We start from the raw sequence: 18,781 nt of genomic DNA, 5'->3' as shown, positions 1-18,781 counted from the left end.
AGAGAAAGCCGACCGGAGGGGGGTCTGGAAAGGAAAGAAGGTGACATCCCCCTGGAAGCAGGGATACCTACCTCTCCCATTCGGAGGCGGTGGTGAAATCTGTGATTTCGAACACTTCGGACTCCGGCTGCGGAAAAAGAAGAGGGGGAGGCGGGAAGTGAGGCCCTGAGTAGTATGCGATGGGAAACAGCCAGGAGCGGGGAAGGCACCCCTTCGCGCAGCCCTAGGAGGGGAGCGCCCCGAAAGCGGACTCACCTCACTGTCAGCCGCCATCTTGATCGGCCCCTGGCCTACAGGACAGCGCAGCTCCCCGAAGGGGATTGTGGGAGTGAGACACACGCCCTCGCGAAGAGGGCGCGCTGCGCTCCTGCCTGGGCGGGGGGAGCCGCTGCCTGCTGGTGACTTCGCCTTCTCCTTCTCTCGTTTGTGGCCAAGCCCGGCAGCAAGCAGAGCATTTAAAGCTGTTGTTGTTCAGTCGTTCAGTCGTGTCCGACTCTTCGTGACCCCATGGACCATAGCACGCCAGGCCTTCCTGTCCTGCGCTCTCTCCCGGAGCGTGCTCAAGTTCATATGCATTGCATCCGTGATGCTATCTAGCCATCTCATCCTCTGCCGTCCCCTTCTCCTTTTGCCTTCAGTCTTTCCCAGCATCAGGGTCTTTTCCAGGGAGTTTTCTCTTCGCATTAGGTGGCCAAAATATTCGAGCTTCAGCTTCAGTATCTGTCCTTCCAATGAGCACTCAGGGTTGATTTCCTTTAGGATGGACTGATTTGACCTCCTTGCAGTCCAGGGAACTCGTAAGAGTCTTCTCCAGCACCACAGTTCAAAAGCATTGATTCTTCGGCACTCAGCCTTCCTTATAGTCCAGCTCTCACAGCCATACGTTGCTCCTGGGAAAACCATAGCTTTGATTATACAAACCTTTGTCAGCAAGGTGATGTCTCTGCTTCTTACTATGCTGTCTAGGTTTGCCATAGCTTTCCTCCCAAGGAGCAAGCGTCTTTTAATTTCATGGCTACAGTCACTGTCTTCTGGGGTGCTGTCAACTGGAAGGCGCTTCGCGTTACTGCTCATCACTGCTGTTACGAACAGTTGCTGTGTATAGATTGTACTTTGGCCTAGAAATATCACTGACTCCACCGCTTGTATTCCGTGTCCCACCTCTTGTATTTCGTGTTTTCTCTCTACTACCCTCGTATTTAGCCACTGATACATGTATACTTTGTGCATCTAAGGAAGTAGGCTCTAGTCTACCAGCTTATGCCATAAGAAATCTGTTAGTCTTTAAGATACCACAAGACTCATTTTGTATATATTTGTTTCTGACATTCATCAGTTGAGCAGAGGCTGCACCACATTCTTTAATCAAATGTGAAACGCACCTCAGCATCATCTGACAATGTACATACTATCACTAGAATTGTGTGATCTGCACCTCACATTGCACGCAGTCCTATTGTGCCAAGGGATGGCATCCAATGTTAGTCCTACATAGAGCAGACCCATTGAAGTGAATGGGACTTAAGTTCGTTGTGACTAACTTTGTCCAATTCACTTCAATGGGTCTGCTCTACATATAACTGACATTGGATACTACCCAAGGTCTGCAGCAGTTTTGTCCTCAGTTGAGAAGATTCAACACGGAACAGTTTTCTTTACCCGATTATAGCGTGCATTCATTTTGTGGAACCTGAGGTGAAACCCATAATGTAGGGCTAGACCTTGAGACAAGAAAAGCCTATGTCCCTATCAAGGGGGTTCCAAATTCTCCTCCTCTTCCCCTCCGCCACAACTAAATGAATGTCATTCGGATCTTGCTATGGCATCTACAGATAAAGAACGTGTAATACTTCCTAATGGCTATCTTGGAGACCTCAAACTGTGGCTTGTATTAAGGAGACACCTGAAATATAACATGTATCCAATTTTAGTCCCATTTAGAGTAGTTCCATTTAAATGAATGGGACTTAGTTGAGACTAACATTGGAAACAGATCTTTGTTTTCCATGGCAGAATGGTGCTGATTTTGACAGTTATGCCAGTGCTGAAGAAAAATGTTATTAGAAGATGAGTTGCATGTGTGCTTTGATCTATATAACAAACAAACAAAAAGTTATGCGGTTTGCAGTTTTCAGGTCATCCACACCCACACAAAAATGTATGAGAATTGCTGCTGTAATTCCAAATCTGATTCCAAATGCAGGCAATCAGGCTTCAGTTGCAATTTGTACAAGTACAAGTAAAAGCTGCTACTGTGTCTCGTCTTTGGAAAACCAGGAATAAGTATATTGGGAAAATAAACCACCTGCACAGAAGGTATCACCAGTACCTTGGCCCCAATTATCAATAAAGGCAGCAACAACTCTTGATCCTGAAGAGCAATCTGAATCCAAGAAAGCCACACAGGATGGGGAAACGGACATGAGCATGTCCTCTGCTTCCAGGGTACATCCACTTTCCACCCCAAGCTGTCCTGCCATCTGTACATACACCCCACCCAGAAGTCCTCTCTGCTTGGTGTATATTCTCAAAGTATAGACCGCACTCATTTGGCCTACTCCAAAGTGACAAGTGATCCCCTTCATGGATCACTGCCTTGTTGTGGTGAAGGGGCTTGCGTAACTCAGTGAAGCCATAAGCTATGCCATGCAGGGCCACCCAAGTCGGACAGGTCATGGCAGAGAGTTCTGACAAAATGTGGTCCACTGGAGAAGGAAATGGCAACCCACTCCAGTATTCTTGCCAAGAAAACCCCATGGAACGTATCACAAGGCTAAAAGATATGATGCCGGAAGATGAGCCCTTCAGGTCGGAAGGTGTCCAGTATACTCCTGGGGAAGAGCAGAGGGTATTTCCAAGTAGCACCAGAAAGAGTGAAGCGGCTGTGCCAAAGCCGAAAGGACACTCAGCTGTGGATGTGTCTGGTGGTGAAAAGAAAATCTGATGCTGTAAAGAACAATGTTGTTTAGGAACCTGGAATGTCAGATCAATGAATCAAGGTAAGCTGGAGGTGGTCAAACATGAGATGGCAAGATTGAACATCGACATCTTGGGAATCAGCAAACTAAAATGGGACAAGCATGGGAGAATTTAATTCAGGTGACCATTGTATCTACTACTGTGGGCAAGAATCCTTTAGAAGAAATGGAGTAGCACTCATAGTCAACAAAAGGGTGGGAAAAGCAGTACTGGGGTACAATCTCAAAAACGATAGAATGATCTCAGTACGAATCCAAGGCAAACCATTCAACATCACAGTAATTCAAGTCTATGCCCCAAGCACTGAGGCCGAAGAAGCTGAAGTTGATCAGTTCTATGAAGACCTACAACACCTTCTAGAACTAACACCAAAAAAAGATGTCCTCTTCATCATAGGGGATTGGAATGCCAAAGCAGGAACACAAGAAATCACTGGGACAACAGGCAAGCATAGCCTTGGTGTATAAAATGAAGCAGGACAAAGGCTAATCAAGTTTTGCCAAGAGAACATGCTGATCATAGCAAACACTCTTTTTCAACAACACAAGAGGTGACTCTATACATGGACATCACCAGATGGTCAATATCGAAATCAGATTGATTATGTACTTTGCAGCCAAAGGTGGAGAAGCTGTATACAGTCAGTAAAAACAAGACCTGGAGCTGACTGTGGCTCAGATCATGAGCTTCTTGTTGCAAAAGTTTGGCTTAAATTGAAGAACGTAGGGAAAACCACTAAACCATTCAGGTATGACCTAAATCATATCCCTTATGAATATACAGTGGAGGTGACGAATAGATTCCAGGGATTAGACCTGAGAGACAGAGTGCCTGAGGAACTATGGACGGAGGTCCGTAACATTGTTCAGGAGGCAGCAACGAAATCCATCCCAAAGAAAAAGAAATGCAAGAAAGCAAAGTGGCTGTCTGATGAGGTTTTACAAGTAGCTGAGAAAAGAAAGGAAGCGAAAAGCAAGGGAGAAAGGGGAAGATATATCCAACTGAATGCAGAGTTCCAGAGAATAGCAAGGAGAGACAAGAAGGCCTTCTTAAATGAACAATCCAAAGAAATCAAGGAAAACAATAGAATGGGAAAGACTAGAGATCTTTTCAAGAAAATTGGAGATCTCAAGGGAACGTTTTGTGCAAAGACAGGCATAATAAAGGACAAGGAAGGCAGGGACCTAACAGAAGCAGAGGAGATTAAGAAGCGGTGGAAAGAATACACAGCAGAACTATACAGGAAAGTTCTGAATGTCCCTGATAGCCATGATAGTGCGGTCACTAGACTTGAGCCGGACATCCTAGACAGTGAAGTCGAGTGGGCCTTAGGAAGCATTACTAACAACAAAGCTAGCAGAGATGACAGTATTCCAGCTGAGCTATTTAAAATCCTAAAAGATGATGCTGTTAAAGTGCTGCACTCAATATGCCAACAAATTTGGAACACTCAACAGTGGCCACAAGACTGGAAAAGGTCAGTTTATATTCCAATTCCAAAGAAGGGCAATGCCAAAGAGTGTTCAAACTACCGTACAATTGCGCTCATTTCACATGCCAGCAAGGTTATGCTCAAAATCCTACAAGCTAGGCTTCAGCAGTATGTGAACCGAGAACTGCTGGAAGTACCAGCTGGGTTTCGAAGAGGCAGAGGAACTAGAGATCAAATCGCCAACTTTCGCTGGATCATGGAGAAAGCAAGAGAATGCCAGAAAAACGTCTATTTCTGCTTCATTGACTAAGCTAAAGCCTTTGATTATGTGGATCACAACAAACTCTGGAAAATTCTTAAAGAGATTGGAGTACCAGACCACCTTACCTGTCTCCTGAGAAACCTGTATGAGTGTCAAGAAGCAACAGTAAGAACCAGACATGGAATAACCGATTGGTTCAAAATTGGGAAAGGAGTACAACAAGGCTGCATATTGTCACCCTGCTTATTTAACTTATATGCAGAGGACATCATGAGAAATGCTGGGTTGGATGAATCACAGGTCAGAATTAAGATTACTGGGAGAATTATCAACAACCTCAGTTACGCAGACGATACCACCCTAATGGCAGAAAGCGAAGAGGATCTAAAGAGCCTCTTGTTGAGGGTGAAAGAGGAGAGTGCAAAAGCTGGTTTGAAACTCAACATTAAAAAAATGAAGATCATGGCATGTGGTCCCATCACTTCCTGGCATATAGAAGGGGAAGAAATGGAAGCAGTGACAGATTTTATTTTCTTGGGCTCCAAGATCACCGCAGACGGTGACTGTAGCCATGAAATTAAAAGATGCTTGCTCCTTGGGAGGAAAGCTATGGCAAACCTAGACAGCATAGTAAGAAGCAGAGACATCACCTTGCCGACAAAGGTCCGTCTAATCAAAGCTATGGTTTTCCCAGTAGTAATGTATGGCTGTGAGAGCTGGACTATAAGGAAGGCTGAGTGCAGAAGAATTGATGCTTTCGAACTGTGGTGCTGGAGAAGACTCTTACGAGTTCCCTGGACTGCAAGGAGGTCAAACCAGTCTGTCCTAAAGGAAATCAACCCTGAGTGCTCATTGGAAGGACAGATAGTGAAACTGAAGCTGAAATATTTTGGCCACCTAATGCGAAGAGAAAAGTCACTGGAAAAGACCCTGATGCTGGGAAAGACTGAAGGCAAAAGGAGAAGGTGACGGCAGAGGATGTGATGGCTAGATAGCATCACAGATGCAATGAATATGAACTTGAGCACGCTCCGGGAGAGAGAGCGGAGGACAGGAAGGCCTGGCGTGCTACGGTCCATGGGGTCACGAAGAGTCGGACATGACTTAACGACTGAACAACAAGGTGACAAGTCCCAACTGGTGGGGAGGTGGTGAAGCTGTGTTTTCTCCTCCACCACCACTCTAAGTCTGTCACAGAGGGCCCTCCCTCTTGACAGACACCTTCTTGGGCCCAGCTGCCAAGCCTGCCAGATCAGGTTTTTATAATCCCAGTTCAGCCAGATTCACAGAGGGGTTCTTTGTTGTTATCTTCCAGCTTTTGTTTTCCATTTGCACTAAGGGAAGAACCAGCAGCTACTTTACAGGAAAAACAACAAGGAGTCCTTTCGCACCTTAAATACTAACCCATTTAATATGGCGTAAGCTTTTGTAGACTGCATTCCGCTTCAGTCCAGAAAAGCTTATGCCATAATAAATAAGCCTTTAAAGTGCTCTTTGTTGTTTTGATGCAACAGACTAACACTGCTTTTTGGGAAACTACTTCACAGGGTTACTGAGAGAACAAACAAGATAAGCACAGTGCATTTTTGAAAAGTGTATATGTTTAATATGATTTACTTTGGCTCCAATCCTCAAAGTGTTTACATTGCTGCAGTAAAGCAGTTCGAGATTCAGGGTTCTTATTTGTTTTCCCAGCCAGCTGAGTCTGCTTGATTCGTAATTCAGTATACAAAATGCCCCAAGGAGAGTTGCCTTGGCAACAGCTTGTAAACTAAACAGCCTGATTGTAGCTGTAGACATCGGAAAGCTTTATGTTAGAGGGGGAGGGGAGTTTTAAATGGAAATAATACAGTGGGCTCTAAAATCATTTTCAGAACAAGAAGCATGGGGTTTCTTCACTTCCTGGACAGGTACTGTCAGGAGAAGCAAATTCTAGGTAAGACAGAACGTTGGTGGTACCTCCTATTTGATTTTGTTTTCTCCATATATGAAGCTCAATAGACTATGGATGACACATTTGAGGAATGTGTTGCTGCTTTAAAATAGACAGGAGCTGCACTCAACTATTTGAGTTATGTACTTATAGTCCTTCCTTTGTGCTTGTGACACAACTGGAGTACAGAGTGTGTAAGAATGATTTGTGTTGCCTGAGTTAGTATCATGTATGGATGTTTTGCTTCGTGGCAGGAGACTTGTAAGAAAGTATTGCAGGCTGGGATAAGTGGGTCCCTGTTCTTGACAAGTTAAAAAGTACTGATTTATGTAGATGATAGGTGGCTAAATATTCTAGATTTGAAAGAAGGAGCATTGCTAGGCCCCAAATCTATTCCATGGCACCCCAAATAGATTCCCTGGGGATGTGTGTGTCCATTGGTGCCAATTGAAGTCCCTCTCCCCCCATTTTAATTACCACAATTTTCAAGGGGGATTGCAGCTAGGCAGGGAAGAGTTAACCCTCTCCTTCCCACATGCTGCAACCACACCCCCAGTCAACCCTGCATGGCAATTAAGCTTGGGGAGGGGGAATGCTTCCATTGGTACCAATGGGGAGGGTTGTTTTGTTTTTTTGTTTTTTTAAGAAAGCTTAATTGTCAATCTGAGAGATTTCTGGAAGGACATGCACATTTTATGTAGATTTCAGTCTTACGGGCTGGGCCCCAAATCTTTTAAGTGCCTAACATTACCCCTGTTTGAAAGCACAAGTTACACCATGAGTGGGCCTTTCCAGATAATTAAAACTCTGTTCTCTTAATTCTTTATTTATGGTAGATGTATACCTTTCCCTTTCCACGACTAAGGGAGGGTATCAAAAGCAAAAGATTGGCAATGGAGAATGACATTTCCTCATCCTTTCCTGACTTAACAATGAGCTTTGAAGGGAGCCCAAATTGGTAGGTTTTACAACACTGGCAACTAGTTCTCAGGCTTGGACTTCAACAGGTCCATAGTGGTGCTTTCTGAGGCAAAGTAGGCTTCCCTCCAAAGTTACCACAACTGAATCTGGACCCTTCATTTGCAATTCAGCTTCCAAAAGGCAGACTAACTGCAACCTGCAAATCTAGAAGCACCCCAAGGCTGCAACTGTGAAGGTCGAATCCCATCTATAATGGGAGTTTAAGCACTGTGGGTTACATGGCCTTCCAACTACCATTGGACTGCAAGGTTCAGTTTCAGTTAGTTTATCCATATGCAGCTCCCATCCCATTCCTCTGTCTGTCTATCTGTCTGTCTGTCTGTCTGTCTCTCACTCACACACACACACACACACACACAACAAATGCACTGTACATGGGGCTGCCATTGAAGACAGTTGATAAACTTCAGCTGGCTCTCCGAGTATTGATGGGGGTGAGGTGATTCGATCATGTAACATCTATACTGCACCAGCTGTACTGGTTATCAGTATGTTTCCAAGGCCAATTGAAAGTGCTGGTTTTGACCTTTAAAGCCTTAAACGGGTTGGGACCAATTACTTTGGAGGACCGCCTTCACCCATATCAGCCTGTCCACATTTTAAGATTAGCAATAGAGTCCCTCTTCATCTGCTCACCTATGAGAGCAGTTAGGTGGGTGTCCACATGAAAGAGGGCCTTTTCCACAGTGGCCCCACACCTCTGGAATAAATTGTCATCAGGGATCTGCCAGGCCCCATCATAGCAGGCTTTTAGGAAGCCCCCCAAAACATACTATTTTACTCTGGCTTTTCCCTGATATGTTTGTTGTTTGTATTGTGTTTTATTGTTGTACACTGCTTTGGGAGGGCTCCTGCCCTGAAAGCCTGCCAAGAAATATTTTAAGGGCACAATCCTAACTAATAGGCAGCCGCCTCTGAACTCGGAGGCAGATGCCTATCCAAAGCAAGGCAGGAGAGGCAAGGGGGAATCATTCCCTCTGCACCTCTCCTGCCTTGCTGTTTTTTGCTAGACAGCTGTTTTTGGCCCGACCGGGAAAGAAAGCTGCCATATTACACATTGGATGTGTCGTACGCGCAGCTCCGTTCTCCCTGCCCTGGAACGCCCCCCAGCCCTGCCCATTTTCAGTCGCTCTGTGCTCATCTTCGGGGGCTTCTCCACACTGCCTCCAAGGCAGCATGGACCAGGAGGGAGGTCAGTTTTCTGGGAACTGAGCTCGGAGCTTGGGCTCCGAGGTTGGTTCCTGGAAAAGAGCATATCCTATGGCCCTCTAGACAGTGTCTAGTGGCCATAGGATTGCTCCCTAAATAAATGAATAAATACCAAACCATTTACAATCCGGAAAAACTTCATTAGATAGCATGTTGCAGATATACTGGCAACAAAAAAGGAGGGTTTTTTTTCTTTTGTTTACTATTGTACCCTTCCCCTGCCCCAAACTTTTGTTTAGAGTTCATGTTCTTTTTAAAATGATATAAGGAAATTCAGAATCACTGGAAGCACCTGTAATTTGTAACCTCCTTTATAACTGGTATTGTGGGTTATTGGCTTTGCTTGGGAAAGGGGAGGATGGACCATTCTGTGTAACCATAGTAATTAGAAAGCTCTTTGTGTAGTTCACCATATGTAGGGAAAACGTCTGTCATCTGTAAACAGAGGGTGGATGATTTCCAAGACAAAAGTATTGATACAATTAACCTGGCCAGATGACTTTGAATACTCTTGTAAGTAGAGATGTTTCGTTCTATTTTTCTGTTTGTACTTAAACTGTGACTTAAAGTATGATTAAAAAGAAAAGTTCCAGATACTGTTTTCTCAAGAGATTTGTCATAATGTTGTTAAGAAAAGGGAGTAAGTTTCAGCAGAAGAGCTACTTTGAAGGTAACACTGGCCTGCCTAATTTCCTCTCTCCTTAGAAATCTACTGGGAAAATGGCCTGAACATGCTGATATACCTCCTCCTCCTTTCTCAATAAGCTCAGCTCATACACCAATGGGGGAAAAAACACAAGCTGATTTAAAGGGACTTAAGAAGTGGGTCCAAACTATGGCCCATTAAAATAGTGACACAGCAAATGATTTTTACAAAGATAATAGTGGAAGACTTGTCGCCATCATTTTGGGATTGCAACAGCTGAAAAATTAACCACCTGGGTAGTTAATAACTGTGTGAATACAATTAACATATGTTTTGTTTTAGCAGCTGTGGGAGGGAGAGCAGCTGTGGGAGAGAGGGTGGAGGATTCGAAGCCTTACCCACTGTAGTCCTGATGAAAACTGCACTTCCCAACCTGCTATTTGCAGCAACAGGGAAGCTTCCAGTAAAGCACTGGTTCCAACGGAGCCAGTGGAGAGCGCATGCAGTATGAAAATCAGTGAGTGTTGTCAGAGATGCAGTAGTCTAAAATGTTTGGCGATTACCGGTTTTAAGCAATATGGTATACATAAAGGTGTGTGTTTTAATAGAGTAGGAAAAGAAAGGAAAGGTTCCTCCTATGCAAGCACCGAGTCATTACTGACTCCTAGAGGGACGCTGCCTTCGCTGGCGTTTTCATGGCAGACTATAGTGGGGTGGTTTGCCATTGCCTTCCCCAGTCATGACTACCTTTCCCCCAGCAAGCTGGGTACTCATTTTACCGACCTCGGAAGGATAGAAGGCTGAGTCGACCTGAGCCGGCTACCTGGGACCCAGCTTCCGCTGGGATCGAACTCAGGTCATGGGGAGAGTTTCGGTTGCAATACTGCCGCCTACCACTCTGCGCCACACAATTCATCTTTCAAGTTACTTCTGTCTCCTTAAATAGGATTACTGATACTTCTTGACAAGAATTTTTGTTTGAATGTTTTAAAAACTTTATTGTAAATCGTTGAATGTACAAAAGAGCAGGAAGTAGCTTACACATCATTGTAGTTCTAATTTTTCTGCTACAGATTTCTGCAGTCAAATAACAACAGAACTAAAACCCAGCAGTACAAGTATACTTAGGGAGCAATCCTCTGGCCTCTAGACAGTGGCTAGACTGCCATAGGATATGGTGTTTTCTGGGAACCAACCTCGGAGCCTGTGCGCCGAGGTCGGTTCCTGAAAAACTGACCTCCCCCCATGTCCACACTGCCTCGGAGGCAGTGCGGAGAAGCCCCATCCTCCATGCTTGGAAGAAGAGCACAGAGTGGATGAAAAGGGGCAGGGCTGGGGGCATTCCGGGGTGGGGAGAGCAGATCTGCCTGTACGACACATCCTGTGTGTCACAGAATCATAGAGTTGGAAGGGGCCTACGAGACCATCAAGTCCAACCCCCTGCTCAGTGAAGGAAGCCTGATTCCCAGGTGGTCTCCCATCCAAGTACTAAAAAGTGCTGACCCTGCTTCAATTCCGAGATCAGACAAGATCGGGTGCATCCAGCCCTTTGCTCATGTCGTACAGCAGCCTCCTCTCCCACTTGGCCCCCCACAGCTAGACAGCCGCAATCAGCTGTCTAGCAGAAAAAGCTGGGCAGGAGAGGCATGGAGGGAAAAATCCCCCTGTGCTTCTCCTGCCTTGCTTTGGATAGGTGGTCACCTCCGAGTTCAGAGACGGCTGCCTATCTAGATAGGATTGCGCCCTTAGATTACTAATGAGAATCAAACCAATTATTATGTTTTCCAGATCTGTGCATAAATGGCAGGCGGTGTTCACCTGTTTTCTGATATGTTCATGAAAGCAAGAAACTAAAGAATGACAAATCATGTAAAATGCATCTGGGCTTGTTTGTTCCTTTAGAAAGCTAAGTTGGTATGTTACCTTCTCAGCAATAGCTATGCGCCAAACCTTTTGGTATCAAACTTCAGCTGAAATTACAGTATTATTTTTCTAGTGTCTTGTGAACTAATCTTGCTGCCATCAATAGGAACAAAACTAGATCCTTATGCCGTATTGCTTTATGCTCTTCCCGCAAAATCCCCAGCGAGACTATTTTCAGATGTCTGAGAATCTGGTGTTCAGTAATGGCCAACATCTATTTGAAAATGTTATCCCAAAAAGTTTCCACTAAGGGGCACAACAACCACATGTGGTAGTAGGTACCTTACAGCCACATCTTCTCCAGCATTCCAGTGGATGTGTGCCTGCTATTTGTGAAAGTTGTAGTAGTGAAATATACCACCTATGAACTTTACGCACTGATCCCCTTACATGTGCAGAGACTGATTGTAATGGTTTCCGATTCCACACATTACCCATTTTTCCTCTGAGATCTGCTCACCAATGTCTTCTTCACACATTGTTCTCAGGCCTTCAATACTGGTCATTGTGTGGTCAGTTAAAATCCTATAAATATCTGACTAATTTTTTAGAAGTATACTGTGCTCTAATCATACCTTCAAAGAGTGTGAGCCTCTGGGTTACCTGATTTTTTAATGCATTTGTTTGCTAAAAAGTAAGCAACCTGGTGTAGTTGTAGCCAATCAGCTGGTACTTCCTGCAGCTTATGTTTCAGTTGATCTATGAGCCATTTACATAGAAGTTAGCTATGTGATATAAGCCTTTCACTTCCCAAGTTTTGAAATGGGCCCTTTTATCCTGGCTACAGAAGGAGGGGTGGTCCAGGAGTGGTAACAGCGGAGACATATAAGGGACTAGTTTTGTACACCGCTTTTTCCACATTTCAAGAACAAATAGGTCAGGTGCTTAACCTCATTATTAAGAGCATTTGAGAGAAAGGGAAGACTTTTCCATGAAAATTCACTGGGGAGTGCTTAGTTCCATTTGGGCGCAAGGGTGATCTAAGGCTCCCTACATCAGTATAATCATTTGCTTTAACTGGAACACCTCATAATATTTACAAATATTAGGCACACGCAGTCCACCCTGTTTTACATTTTTGTATCGTACATCTTTCCTGAGCCTTGCTCACTTTCCCCTATGTATGAAGGTGTCAAATATTTTCTGCCATCTACATAGTTCCTTATCAAAAACTTCTAGTGATAGCCCTGGGAACAAGAAAGAAAATTGTTGGAACAAGGTCATATTTACTGTGGCCACCCACCCCAACCAAAAGAGATTTAGTTTCCCCCTTCTCTTAAGGTCAAATTTAATCTGGCCCAGGACTGGGCCAAAATTAAGCTGCTTTAGTTTGGACTGATTATTGCAGATAGTCACACCCAAGTTTTTCAGCAATTTGTAGCTCAGGGTGAAGCCTGATAAGGCCCAGATTTGTTGTTGGACTCCTGGAGGATATTAAAGCAAAGTAGTTCTGATTCAGTATAATTAATTTTGAGTCCCTTCACCTCCCCATACTCATGTAGTTCTTCCCGGACCAGTGGGATTGATGTAATAGGATCAGTAAGGAATAGGGCAGCAGCATCTGCAAACATATTGAGAAAATGGTGGGAGCCATTCACCTCCATCCCCTTTATAGAGGAACTGGCTCTCAAAGCCTTTGTCAAGGGCTCTAAGGAGAGGGAAAGTAAAAGTGGAGAGGGGCCACCCTGCTTAGTCCGTCGATAAACCCTTATGGACAATGCATCAGGTGCATTGATCCTGATAGCTGTATTAGATGACAGATTTAACACCCATATGGTATTCATAAATGCATCCTCCATTTGCATTTTGCTAAGTAAACTTATTAAGAAAGGCCATTCTAAGCAATCAGAGGCCTTGTAGGCATCCAATGTCAGGACTGCAAGCTGTCTCTTGGAGTGTTGGATGGCATTAAGGTGGATGGCATTAAGAAGCTGTCAGATTGACTGGCACAAAGTCTGCTCAGTCTGGATTGATGTACTGGATTATGAAGCCACTGATTCTAGTTGCCAAGATAGATGTAAAAAACTTCATGTCCTGATTTAAAAACACCATGGGCCTGTATAATTGGAGTCCTTCCCTGGTTTTAAGATCACTATAATTCAGGAGTTTCTCCATGTTTTAGGGTGGGATCACTAGCTAGGTTGCCATTAAACAGGGTCACTAAGTGAAGTACCTGCTCTTGTTTAAATTGTTTGTAAAAGTCACAGGTAAAGCCATCTGGGCCTGGAGATTTGTTATTTTGAATCTTGCTATCACTTGCAGTATTTCCCTAGTAATGCCTTGATTTAATCTGTTACGGTGTTCTTTGTTTAGTGGCTAGAGCCCCATTTTGTCTAGATATTTTTCTATTTCCCTCTGTATGTATGCAAAATATACACAAACCTTTTTGCTGGTGTGCACTATGCTTCCCTTCACGTTCTGAAGTGCTATGATTCTGTTCCTAGCTACTCTTTTCTTTAGGGCATTTGCTAGAAGTTTTGAACTTTTATTCCCACATTCATAACATTTTTGTTGCAAAACCAGGAATTGGGTAATAATCTTAAGTACTTCTAGTGCCTCCAGCTCTTTTGGATTTCTTAGAAGATCCCTGTATATGCTAGTGAAGCCTCTTTTTGTATGACGCTGTTCTAATTTGGCTAGCTCCGCTTCCAGTTGTTTATGCTTGGCTTCATTAGTTCTCTTAAGGGCTGCTGTCTGTCTTATACAGGATTACTGCTCTCATGGCATTCCAGATTGTGGCTTGTGTTAGATCCCCTGGCCCAGGAGTCCTCAACATGGCACACATGGGGACTTCCAATGGCACCCACAAGGCTCTCCACTCCCTGCTCCTTCAAAAATATTTTTTTTTTACTTTAAACTTTAGGGCACCTGTTCCTGAATCTGCTGCTAATCAGCTGTTCAGCAGGCAGCAAGAGAAAGAAAGAGTTTCTTCCTGGCCCCACCCAATCTTCTTCTATCCCATAAACCTTTTCCCCAAATCCTCAAACTTCTGAGGCATATCTCAAGTGGCCTCCATAAGTATCAATAATTTGATCTCATGCTGTATTCCCACCTGGAGTGCTTCATCTACTGTTGAACTAATATTAGGGACTTGAGCAATAACATTACCAATTTTCTCCTTAAGTGGTTTAAGGATGGATGACGACCACTTCTGTGCCATGTCTTCCCTATGTTTCTGAAGGGTTGCTCTAATCTACATTACTAAATCTGATATCACCATATTCCCTCAGAACCAGAGGCCGTTTTGTCTTCTCCTTACCTGTTCAAGGCCTCTAACAGAGTCATGGGATTAGGGACCCAAAAGAGGTTTTACGGTCATGCTATTTAGCTAGGTAGGTGCCTTGAGAGATTCCCAATCCACCCCCAGGGGGTTTAGAGCTTACATGGACTGGAGCTTTGCTGCTTTGACAGCTGTTTTAACATAGCTTGGTGAGGAGCAAGTGGGCTTTGCAGCCATTACCCCGCACATCCCCTGGTGGCTCCCACAAATAGGGTCTAATGGGAAAAAAAGTACTGAAAAATGTGGAACCATTAAGGAAACTTAAAAACTTTGTGGAATTATATTCCACACTTTTTAAGAATTAAATTAATGATGTGTGTAAACTGCTGTTTTAAATTTGCAAAAATATTTGTAACACACCAAGGCTTAGCATCCTTTCACTTTGTTGTTATTTCTGAGATATTCAGTAGTTGAACTTCTATGTAAAATTCATTCATTCTCCTTACAGAATAAAAAAGGAGTCACCACAGATCAACTGAAGTTCTAGAAGAAGCATCTATGTATGCTTTCCATATGGTCAACACAATGTGGCAGGCAGATGTTGAAAGCACCATATCTCCTGTTTCTAAGTAAAATAGCACATTCTTTAGCCATATGTTTAGCCTGAAAACAGTTTGACAGTGAGCATGACCATTTTTATTGTAATGTAAGGTGTAAGTTAAACCACCCAAGTCTTCAATTTCAGGCAAGTATTATTGTTGAAGCACAAATGGAATGGCAGAAGCCAGCAACCGTATATATTGGTGAATGACAGATGGTTAGCACACAAGACAAAAGTTAGAGATCAAATCACAATACAAAGGTCAGACTAATTGTTTTCTAGAAAAAATATAAACTGTAAAGCAAATACTAAGATAAATTCAGATAAGTTCTAGTTGTGACTGATCAAAAATAAAATCTGGGAAGCAGGTGGCATGTTTTGTTTTCAAAGGTGTATCAGATGAGTTTTAACAATGTAATTTATTATTAACCAATGTAAAACAAGTAGCTTTATTGGATTCAGTATTACAAAGTTCTTGTCAAAATAATTGGTATATGAATATTCTGCAACAGATTTGGAGATTCTGACAGAGCCAGTGGCGCACAAGTTTATTCCCCATTTTATCCTCACAATAATTCTGTAAGGTAGTAGGTTAGGCTGTGAGATAGTCACTGGCCCACTGTAACCCACTGAGTTTCATGGCTGAGTGGAGATTTGAACCCAAGTCTGTCTTGTCTGAAACCCTGACCATACACCATACTTGCTTTGAATAATCATTAGATCTGAGGTTGCACAATGCCAACAGACATAGTATATAAAATATGCGTATTTTTGCCAGAAATCCAACTAGATGGCCCTCTGAGTCTGTCTCGCTCACTTACTGGGGTGGTTAGGAAAAGCAATGAAGAGACTTCAGGATATTGCTGGTCCTGGCCATTCTTATCCTCTCCCTGCCCACCGGAACACCCCCTTTTTGACCTATCCAAGGTCACTGTTGCAACCTCAGAATAGTAGCCACCATAGTGCTTTTCATGGTGGTTACAAGGGGGAGGGGAGAGGATCTGATGTGGATTCCCCCTCCTGAGGTCATAGGAGTGTCTACAGCCTCTGGAGGGGACATCTGACATATCCTATGGTTGTGGGACACTGTCCCAGGAGCCCTAGGATTCCTCTGCCTGTCATTCTCCACATTCATCATTAATCCTTTGGCAACCCATTTTTTCTTATTTGTATTCTCTTACTGTTAAACATTAAATATTGCAGCTGAGGGAAAATACGGGGCTGGCCATGCCATACAGTGGAATCCAACATTGCATAAAGCAATCCATCTGGAAGCACCTTGACAACAGTGCTGTGATTACTCGAAGCCAACATGGATTTGTCAAAAACATGCCCTGCCAGACAAATCTGATCTCATTTTTTGATCAAATCACCTCCCTTGTAGACCGTGGGAATGCTGTAGACATCATATACCTCGACTTCAGCAAAGCTTTCGACAAAGTGCCCCATGATATCCTGATGAGCAAACTAGCTCGAAGTGGGCTAGATGAAACAACGATCCGGTGGATCCACAGTTGGCTACATAATCGGACTCAAAGAGTGCTTATCAATGGGACCTTCTCAAACTGGGGAAAGGTAACGAGTGGGGTACCGCAGGGCTCAGTCCTGGGCCCAGTGCTCTTCAACATTTTTATTAATGACTTGGAGGAGGAGGTGCAGGGAATGCTGATCAAATTTGCAGATGACACAAAATTGGGAGGGATAGCTAATACTATGGAAGACAGAAACAAAATTCAAAGTGATCTGGATAGACTGGAGCGCTGGGCAGAAAACAACAGAATGACATTTAATAGGGACAAATGCCAAGTTCTGCACCTAGGAAAAAGAAACCAAATGCACAATTACAAGATGGGGGATACATGGCTCAACCACACTACAAGCGAGAAGGATGTTGGAATTGTTGTCGATCACAAGCTGAATATGAGCCAACAATGTGATGTGGCTGCAAAAAAGGCAAATGCTCTTTTGGGCTGCATTCATAGAAGCATAGCTTCCAAATCCCGGGAAGTACTAGTTCCCCTCTACTCAGCACTGGTTAGGCCTCATCTGGAGTACTGTGTCCAGTTCTGGGCACCACACTTTAAGAAGGATGCAGACAAGCTGGAGAGGGTTCAGAGGAGGGCAACAAAGATGATCAGGGGACTGGAAACAAAGCCCTATGAAGAGAGACTGAAAGAACTGGGCATGTTTAGCCTTGAGAAGAGAAGACTGAGGGGAGATATGATAGCGCTCTTCAAGTACTTGAAAGGTTGTCACAGAGAAGAAGGCCAGGATCTCTTCTTGATCATCCCAGAGTGCAGGACACGGAATAATGGGCTCAAGTTACAGGAAGCCAGATTCTGGCTGAACATCAGGAAAAACGTCCTGACTGTAAGAGCAATATGACAATGGAACCAATTACCTGGGGAGGTGGTGGGCTTTCCCACACTGGAGGCCTTCAAGACGAGGCTGGATAGCCATTTGTCAGGGATGCTCTGACTTGGATTCCTGCATTGAGCAGGGGGTTGGACTCGATGGCCTTGTAGGCCCCTTCCAACCCTACTATTCTATGATTCTATGATTCTATGAACCTGCTTCAGGTGGCACCATAGTGTTGCATACAATGTTAGTCCTATGTAGAGCAGACCCATTGAAATGAATTTGACTTGTGTTAATCATGACTAAGTTATGTCCCATTCACTCTAGGCAAGGCTGACATTAGAAACAACCCATGAGGGGGAATGGCTGAAGGCAGGAATTGGTGTCAAAGAAGTACAGCAAAACTTTTTAAAGTGTTGGCCATGAGCGGAGAGGGGCATCAATCAGGCCATGCTTCAGCCAATCAAATGTCTTGGGCTGACAGTGGGAGAGCAACCATATAGTCAAAGTTCATTACACAAGGCTGTTTCGCAATTTACTGAGGCTTCTGTTTCTGCATTCTAAGTGAGATAAAGAACATCTCCTTACACAGACAACTTCTCCGCAGCCTCCAGGAATCAGTGGGTCTCAAGTATCTCTGTCTCTCTCTCAGCAAAGCAGCATGCTGTTTGTGTGTGTGGCTTCGTTGCTGTCAGCCATTTACATGGGGAGTTGCCCTCTTCTTCTTCTCCCTCCCCTGGCCAGCTCTTCTTTGAGTCTCTCCTAGCCCACCCAAGAAACCTCTCCTCCCAGCCCAGGTCAACAAGCAGACATGCAGGAGGGATGGGGGTGGAGGAAGAGCTATTGTGGTTTTCCTGCTCTTCTCAATGGCTTCTTTTTCCCTGACTGTGGTTGTAGCCAAACAGCACAGTTACAAATAGCCATTAGAACAGATTTACATTTAAACAGTGATTATCTCTTTTTTTTTTTAGTGGGAAAATGATCAAATACAGCTGGATGTGCCCTGGAAATGACCAACAAACTTACGTGAGTGACCAATCACGAGCCCACAATAAATGCCTCATGTAAAGACATCTGTAAGCTCTCTTATTTCCAATCTGCTCTGTTTTTCCATGGAAAAGTGTCCAGTTATATAGTATGTCTAATACTTATGTATGTAAAATGATCACACTTACTAGGATCCAAAGAACCATGGAGCTAGTCCCATGAACCTAATGGGACCTTGAAACTGTTGTTC

At 44.0% G+C, this 18,781-nt stretch overlaps 1 protein-coding gene across 12 annotated transcripts in view; it reads right to left on the bottom strand.

Moving 5' to 3' along the window:
- Nucleotides 1-294, bottom strand: part of RAB3GAP1 (RAB3 GTPase activating protein catalytic subunit 1) — a 44,100-nt gene extending 43,806 nt beyond the window's left edge. For all 12 annotated transcript variants that reach the window (XR_014784238.1, XR_014784239.1, XM_084809233.1 and 9 more), the window contains exons 1-2: nt 256-294; nt 72-127 (exon numbers count right to left, since the gene is read on the bottom strand). Coding sequence is in view for 6 of the 12 variants with exons in the window: in XM_084809233.1 (XP_084665359.1) it covers nt 72-127; nt 256-273 (74 nt within the window). In the remaining 6 variants the exon portion in view is untranslated. The remainder of the gene's footprint in view (nt 1-71; nt 128-255) is intronic.
- Nucleotides 295-18,781: the final 18,487 nt, after the last annotated feature.

Source organism: Heloderma suspectum, chromosome 1 (assembly GCF_057233095.1).
Source record: "Heloderma suspectum isolate Gila_16-S chromosome 1, 16-S_ref, whole genome shotgun sequence".
Classification (NCBI taxonomy): Eukaryota; Metazoa; Chordata; class Lepidosauria; order Squamata; family Helodermatidae; genus Heloderma; species Heloderma suspectum.
This window is presented reverse-complemented; position numbering and strand designations above follow the sequence as displayed.